Genomic DNA, 8,958 nt, shown 5'->3' with positions numbered 1-8,958 from the left:
CTTTACTTATACCATTAAATCCAATATTCTGTTGTCATTTTTAATTAGCAAATCCTTTATCAGCTTCAATGTTCGTTTCTTTCTCTGCTTCACATTTTCATTTCACTTTCTCAACATCATTTTTATTGAGTTTAAGACTTGTGTCATTTCTGAAAGAACTCACAATCTTGTCAATGATATTTGTGGGATTCTTGAATAAGAATAAATGCTCTCACAATGTAAATCTTGAATTTTTTGGCTCAAATAGTTTCAAAACTAATGCATCTCCATTTTTCAATTTATAGTCTGAAGCAAATCTTCTCTAACTCCCACTAAGACTGTGTTTACTCCTAATGTAGAGTACATCATATTCTGACCCATCCTCATCCTCAAAATCATTTATACTTCCTTTAAAGAAAGATGATCTTTGCAATACTTCAAAGAAATCCCTAGCTAAAAATAGTAGCACACATGTGATTGAACCATTGATTTAATGAAAGATAAATTTTTAGATCCCACGTTACTTTAAAGTATCTCTGGATTCTGAATCGTGCATGCCAACTCTTCATCAAAAGCGAATTTTACTTTACTGGTTCATCTTCCAAGGCACTTCTTCTATGATGAACATGACTTTGACCTTTTTTGTGGAATTGGAAGGCCTATGTTAGGTGCATAAGAATAAGAAGAAACCAGGTTCTTTGCTCGTGAAAAACGTCACTCGTTTAATATGTTGATGCTTCTTTTCGTTTTGGGCTTTGTAGTACATTTTGGGAGTTTCTTTCCAAATTTATGACCTCCAATAGGCTTTTTGAGATCTTCAAAATACCCAAATTCTTAAAACGGTTCAGGTTATCTTGTGGGTATTGGTTGTGGGATTCTTTATATGTGTTAATTTTCTGGTATTTGTTGGAGGTTTTGACCATTACGATTGGAGTGGATTAAGTGGAAGGGTTTAGCGGATAATAAATGAATTGCAACTAAAAAAATATTCTAGGAACATTTAAATGTGTTTAATACCTATTAAGTAGATTGACTGCCATCAGAGTTAAAATCGATGACGAAGAAAAGTTAATACTTCTTCTTTGTTCTATGTTGGGTTTATAGGAATCTTTGATCATGAATATTAGTTCTAGAGCGAACCTTAATATGGTTATATCTACATTGCTCAAAGAAGAGTCTCGTAGAAAAACACTTGAGAGCTCTTCCGGTAATCCAACAATGGCTAGAGAGAGCCCTACAAATAAAAGTTTTAATATGAGTCAATCATCAAGATCCAACTCAAAATGGTGTAAAAATGGTTCTTGTTGGAAATGTGGACAGAAGGGTCATTTGCATAAGAATTGTTAATCCAATGAGAGTCAGCAACATTCCAAATTAATTCTCATACGACATCTACTGCAAAAAGTTCTCAAGATAATATTGTTGAGAAGGAGATTCATTCGATGATGGCGTAGTGGTGTTTGCAATTCCAAATGAAAGCGTGAGTTGGATGGCCCAAATCACCTCAAACACTTTATGCACCTACCATGGAAATCCGTAACACCCATCATGGATGACCCAAATCACCTCAAACACTTCATAAACCACTGTAATCTTATCAGAGAGACTGTACAATGCCACATCATCACTACCATGTGGCGAGGTTACCAATTAGAAAAATTAGAAAACAACAATCTTGGGTTACGAGCTACTCTAAAAGGAATGGAGACCCAACACGATAAGTTATTTATTTATTTATTTTTGGGTGGGTAAATAAATCAATAACAAGGAAAAGAGGGGGGATGTACAAAGCCAAAAGGTCAAGAGTTGCAAGAAGCGATAGGAGGATACAACTTTATAGGGCAGGGGAGGGGAGACAAGATAGAAATAGGTAAACCCCAAGAGACAATAATATGTCTATTCCTTAGGTTTCAGAGACAGAATTGTTGGGGGCTGGAACTAGTGAACTTGGAGGAGACATCAACGTAGATGGATTTCCATATCATATGAAAGGATTTGGATTGGAAGTCCATCTAAGAAGATTACACTCCATCCAAAGGTGGTTGATGGTAACACAAAAAGCAAGTTTCCCTATTTTGTCACAAACAAATCTTTCAGCAAAATTCATGTTGATCCAAATCCACTCTCTATGAAGCGGAAGTGGTCTTCTGCTACCTAGCCAACATTTAACAAAGAGACATTTCCAGATAGAGGAGAATGGATAGTCAAAGAAAATATGGCTGGTATCTTCAATACCATTCAACAAAGGCAATAGGAAAGAGAGATAGGGACGTATTGATAGATGAGGAAAGATTAGGTAGGGAGGTAGTTGGAGAGGGCTCTCCAAACCGCGAAGCTATGACGGTGGATATAAGATTTGAACCTAACTTTATGCCCAGGATCCTTAGTAGTAGAAGATTTGACTAAACTCCAGGCAGAAGAGGAGGAGAATTGGCTAGAGGTGGATGGGGACCAGATGACCTTATCATTCCGAACCATAGTTATCAATTCGGCCGAATAATTTGCGAATTATTCGGCCGAACCGAATTTTTCCGAATTTTATCAAAAATTCAGACCGAATCCGAATTAAAAATAAAATTCTTTAAAATTCGCGACCTTTTCCAAAATGAATATAAATCGCGAATAATTCGGACCGAATCCGAATTAAACCGAATTATTCGGTCCATTTAAACATTATTTTAAAAAAAAAACCAAAAATAAAAAATAAAAAAAACAATTTTTTTTAAAAAAAACAATTTTTTTTAAAAAAAAAAACCCCAATAAGATTTTTTGACCGAATCCTTAAATTAATCGTCCGAATTATTTCGAATAATTCTCCGTCCGAATAATTCCCGAATCCGAATTTGCTAACTATGACCTAGATTGAAGAATAAAAGAAAAACCTAACCCATCGAGCCTGGTCAAACCCAGTCAGTTCGTTCAAAATTGATTCCAACTTTGGCTTGACCTTGTGGTGAATGGATTAAGTTCGTGTATGAGAAAGTTCCTGGCCCGTGGATTTAGAATCTATAAAATGAAGAGAGAGAAAATTGATTCTACATCCACGAGCCAAGGTCGTTCTCGTACATAAATCTAATCCGCTCTCTACCTTGCATGCACCTCCTATAAAGAGAAATTAAACCCCAATTTTTCCCACTTTCCACTAAAAGTGAGCATGAGATGTACTTTTAGACCATTAATTGGCCCGGTTGTAGTAGAGAGAGTTAGAAGGACCATATATAATACCTAAAGCTCGTTGCCTTGAACAGAAAGCCTTGCTCGGACATTGTATGTTGAAGGGTCCTGAGCTTTGAGAAAATCTGCTTGCCCTGCGAATAGCTACTCCCGAAGCAAGCTCTAGAGATGACATCCGCTGAGAAGTTCCTCAAATCGTCGTCCACCTTTAAGTCAGCAATCCCTCCTTGAGATTCCATTACTCGCTTCTCCCATTTGCCGATCAATGCCAACCCAGACTCCACCATAAGGCCCACCATACCCTGCACGTACGAAATACAAATTCAGTCAAACTATGGATATACGAAAATCAAAATTTAAAATTAATTTAATTGTTTTTTATGGATAGCTAGGTACCTTAACCTTGTCCATGAAGAACTCGGGTGCAATGATTTTTCTCTGATGGGCCCAAACATGACCATTGGACCTTAAAATGCCATTACCCAGCATGGGCCCAAGTGCTTTACCTACATATAACGGCTTACCTAATTCCCAAGACGAAGACTGGCTTATCTCCTTCACTAGATCTGGGCGATTCACGTATAAGTGTTGCCTGCTCCCTGTTGAATACATGTATATTGGACCTGCACCCAAAAAACCTTGCGGAATATCACCATGGATGCCTTGGAACAGAAAAATAATAGCAAGGACATGGCATTGGGGGAAGAACTCGGGCAGCAAATCGGCATGTTTGCCTCAAGAACTTTTATTTCAAAACATCACCATCTTTCTTAACAGTGTGAGAATTGGCGCATACCTTTTTTTTTCAAAGAATCAACAAGAATACTTCATTTAAAATAAAAATCAAAAGAATGGGAAATTACATCATTGAACTTCTAATCCACCTTCGACATGGTCATTAGCAGACAAGCATCCTAAGCAAACTAGATAAAGTCAAGCAGTTAACAAAACATATATCTGAGTGCTCGATCACCTCCTTTTTTTATTAGACTACATAATGTTCTTGTTATGACCAACACTAGTATATAATTTAGCAGTGATTTCTAATCAAAAAATTAATCGTTCTTATTAAAGCAACAATAATTGAGTTTTTCACATTCTTTTATACATAGAGAGCACACGAGCTTTCATTAGTACATTTAACTCAAGAGAAATGGTTCTGCCAAAATTAAAAAAAAATAAAAATTAAGAGAAATGGGACTCCTTATTTAGCTGTCATCCTAAGACTTCATTCAGTTGCAAGCATATGAAAGGAAAGGAAGGGAAGAGAAGTTAAATTAATTAAAAGAAATTTGTAATCATAATCATATATAATTACCTTAAACCCTTATTAAATATGATAATTATAATTTACATGTAAAATCTTTATCTTTTTCATTTTAGTTTTGATTTGATTTCACTTCTCTCCCCTCTGTTTCCCTTGCAATCAGACAAAGACTAAGGTGACATGACTTGAGACAAGATTAAATCTGTAACATGAACACACCAAACAGGGAGGACCACGCTGGAGCGGTATCCACTAAATTGAGCCAATTCGAAGGAAATCAACGGAAAACCCCTAATTTTTTTCTACCACGTGAAAACCTGACTCATTCTAATACATTGAACTATTGAAGGCACCCTTAAAAGCTGAAAATGATTGCCTCACCTGTGGGGACCTATGACTATAGGTCCCCCACAATAGAATATTTATGATATAGAGCGATCTACCTACGCAATGGTAAGCCTTGATCATATCATCAAGCCTGCTCAACGACCTAGCATGCGTAGGTGAACACTAAATAAGATAATCATGTGGGTAAAATGCATTTGGATTGGGTCGAAACTTACCAAACACGAATAGATGTGGTCCATATGAAAAAAAAAAAACTTAAAAAGAGTGATGTGATAGAATTTATGTAATGTGTACGTCACGGTTGCAGTCAGTTCTATAGATAAATATCAATGACACGGTTTCAAGAATTGGGATCGGTCAGGCTGATTCGGCTTGTTCCACTCTTGTTTTTGTATGGAAAAATTCTAGATCCAAATCCAGATTGGAATAGGCCTGAACGGCTGAACCGATCTAGAATTCCAGATTCGATTCCGTATTAAAAGACTCTGCATAGAATCATGAAGAATCCTGAATTCCTTGATGCCAATATTGTACCAGACGACAATGGCATTGTTCCTCCACAGTAAGGAGGTACACATGAATATAATCGATGGACCAGGTTAATTAAGACATGCATGCAACTGTTTTGGACTTTTCACAAAGGGACAATTCTTGGGGAACCGTGATGGAGATTCGTAGAGACGTTGATGAACAGTAATGAGATCACGAGATGGAAGGTTAATTATGTACTTACAGCAGTAACTATTATTCCCCAAACTACCAAAAACCTAATTAGAGCTGCTATACAACTCATCCAATTAACAAGTTTTCCTTCCCCAATGGAGAAGGCCCATTAATGTGATCATTTGATTGGACTCTTATATCATTATTAATTCTCACTCGACCGTTATTGTATAAGGTTAAAACTATCCTGGTCTCTCTATGTCAATTGGATGGTACAAATGATCCTAATAAGAGGATACTTTTTTTCATCGTGGATGAAAGCTAGCAACATCAGTCCCTCATACAGGAGCAAGGATGAGTTACTGACTCTAGAGTATGTATATCACTGAGCAACGAAACCATGTTATACAATTCATGTAGGATTGCATTTTCCTTCAACTAAGGAAAAATTCCTTCACCATGACCATTAATGGTCTTATTGTGTGATTGTATTGGGGAGGGATAGTTTCAGCTTCGTAAATAGGGGTGGATTTTATGATAACATAAGACTCCAATCCTGAGGTTAAATCATCAATTGATGAGAAAAACAAATATTATCCTTTATCTATTGCAGATCTAACTTTATTTTTATAAGAAACTATTTTAATGATAAGTTTCTTTAACTATAATAATATGATTTATATAATTGCAATCAAGTATGATTATACTAAGAAGTCACCATTTTCACATGGTCCACACAAGATGAAAAGATCATCATGATAGTTGACATCATTATATGATATAAAATTTTACATTACCGTTTATACCCATAAAGGGCAAATTAAGAAGACCAGTCTGGTTTTACGAATGGGGGCAAACCATCATGGTTACAGTGTTATGCAAATAGCGACGGTAGTAGTAATAGTATAAACATGTGATAATATGTCATTTAGAATAAGACTAATCATGGTTAAGTACTGTATAGAGCATCATCAAATTCGCTAATAATGTGATATAATATATACTAATTTTTTAATTAATGTTATAATAATGTTAATGGTTGTCACCGTTGTCATTAAATAAATATTATATATCATTATTATGCAAATCATCGAAGGTCCTGCAACAATATTCTATGATCATATGCTAATAAGATCCCATGATCCTACAGTGTGTAAGGTATTAGCCATGGAGATTTCCGGTATCCTACTAACAAATTAAAGGGAGAAGTTTAATTAAACCTACTTTGATATATGAGAGAGCTGAGAAGAAGTAAATATATGTACCGTATTGTTTTTTCCAATGTTCAAAATATGGGAAGAGAGTAGAGGTGTAATCGTGGGCTGCGATATCTCCATTAATGATCCTAACATCCTTGGAAATGGAATTGGATGATGCCACCAGTGATTGGATCTTCTTCATCTCAGGGACATTCCCTAAAAAGAAAGAAGGTGGAGGCCCTCTGATACCTTGTCTCCTCAGCTTCTCTCGAAGCCTCTCAGGCTTTACCCACGCAATGATGTACATGTATCCAAACAAGCAGCTACAAATAATGACCAGACACAAGCTCCATAAAACCTTTAATTCCATTTCCCTTCGTCTCCAGCTATCCTCCTCAGCTGCTCTCCTTTTCCCTCTTCCGCAGGGAGAAGATTTATAGTTACCAGATCTTCTTCCCTTCTCTCTCTCTCTCTCTCTAAGAAGAAGCAACTTCCCCAACCCAAACTTCTGCGACTTCTAGCCTTCTAGGTTTCCACTCTTAGTTGTGTTTATATAGCCCAGGGGTATCCTAGACTAATAAAGTCATTAGAGACGAAAAAAAGGATTTTTTTTTTGGTAGGAACCTACAGAAGGAATACGAGGCTTTCTACTGCTTATGACGTACTTCGCAAATACGACCACTATGTCTACTACTTAAAACACCCTCCGATCTCCACTGTATTTACAAAACAACCTTACATAGCAGTCAGCTAGTAGAGACTAGAGAGAGGGAAGGAAAGGAGGAGAGGGAGAGAGAGAAGAAGAAGGTGAAGAAGGAAGGGAAAAGAGAGAAAGTAACTGAAAAATGGAAACATGGGTTCGTTTCAGGGGTGACTGGATTTGAAGATTGATGAAGAAGTCTCCTCCTTGGGAACACAGAGGCAGACATGGAGGGAAACCTTATGATTTAAGAGAGAGAGAGAGAGAGAGAGAGATTCTAACTTCGATCAATATTGGTTGTTAAACGAACCAGTCACTGTTTCCTTTTTTTTTTTTTTTTTTTTTTTTTTTTTTTTTTTTTTTTTTTTTTTTTTTTTTTTTTCTCTCCCTCTCAATCTGTGTTTCGTTTTTCTCCAACTCTTTATACAAATAAGACTTTAGATTACTATAATCCCCATGTTGTAGAGACATCTCATCCCCAGCTGCTTACGCAGTGAAGCTTGCAGAGCATCTCACAGGTGAAAAAGAAAAACAGAGTATTGAATTGATTTGGAGTTTGACTCGAGACTGACTCATCTGTATTGAGTTCTGCGTTGGGCTGCGTATTACGCGCTAGTGCCCCATTGTCTTTATCTTTCTTCTATCTTGTAAAATGACATATTTGTTCTCTATCTTGGGAAGAGAAAGATAAAACAGGAGGTACTTATGCTAAGAAAGACAAAATAGGAGTACTTATGCTACACAGTTTGGCAACATTCTTTCTCTTATTTTTCAGTAAAAACTTTTGTACGCTCATATACAATTATGAAAGAAAGAACAGTACTCCACGGGTATTAAAATATACACAATTTTTAGGCATGGCAATTGGTTTCTTAAAATTACTTTTTCAATAATTGATTGTGTCATGACTCAAAAATTTGCACGTTCTCACTAAACTCAGCAGGAATCAACACCCCTTTAAGAATTGCCATGAATTTTTTCGATGGATCGACTAATAGTTTTTGTGATTAGGTAGAACTCACTGCCTTATGCTTATATGTTCAATTTTAGACCAATATCTGAAATTGTCAATCCCCAATCAAGTTGCCTAAAAATCATTAACTATCAAGAGGGTGCACAAGAATACCATAAGGGTGCATGGACATACAAGGTACTATACCTATATAGGAGATGGTATATTGAATTTCGATTTAAAATTTGACAAGTAATCAATCCATATTATTTTTTTAGGCATCAAATAATAAAAAAATTACCACATCACTTTTCCTCATAAGCATCAAAATAAATATTAAGCATATTAGTATATGGGAATCCAAAGCAATAATGCTAGTATATTTCGCCCTTTGGATTATCATATTGGCAACCTTGGAGGTTTGAAATTTTTTTTAACATCTTTTGTTTGTGTCCCATTTTCTTAATACTTTTGTGTGTGTGTGTGTATGTGTGAAAAAAAAAAATAGTAGCAAAATACAACACAAAAGCCAAAATGGTAACCACAAAAGATCCCCAACTAACCAAAAAAAAAAACCCAAAGGATGATACAACAAAAAGGGGGGGATTATACATAAAAGACAGGACACCTCAAGTGTAGCTATGCAATGACTTAGTGAGGTATAACAGTAACACAA

The 8,958-nt window shown here is 36.0% G+C and overlaps 1 protein-coding gene across 1 annotated transcript; it reads right to left on the bottom strand.

The window, feature by feature from the left end:
- Window positions 1–3,094: 3,094 nt before the first annotated feature.
- On the bottom strand, window positions 3,095–7,676 carry LOC122057685 (cytochrome P450 714C2-like). Its single transcript, XM_042619888.1, has 3 exons — window positions 6,697–7,676; window positions 3,550–3,776; window positions 3,095–3,455 (listed from the first exon to the last, which is right to left on the bottom strand). Exons 1-3 carry the CDS (start codon window positions 6,998–7,000, stop codon window positions 3,183–3,185), a joined length of 804 nt encoding a protein of 267 aa, XP_042475822.1. The 5' UTR covers window positions 7,001–7,676; the 3' UTR covers window positions 3,095–3,182.
- Between the last annotated feature and the right edge of the window lie 1,282 nt (window positions 7,677–8,958).

This window comes from Macadamia integrifolia, chromosome 12 (genome assembly GCF_013358625.1).
Source record: "Macadamia integrifolia cultivar HAES 741 chromosome 12, SCU_Mint_v3, whole genome shotgun sequence".
Lineage (NCBI taxonomy): Eukaryota > Viridiplantae > Streptophyta > Magnoliopsida > Proteales > Proteaceae > Macadamia > Macadamia integrifolia.
Note: the sequence above shows the minus strand (reverse complement) of the source record. Positions and strands in the feature narration are given on the sequence as shown.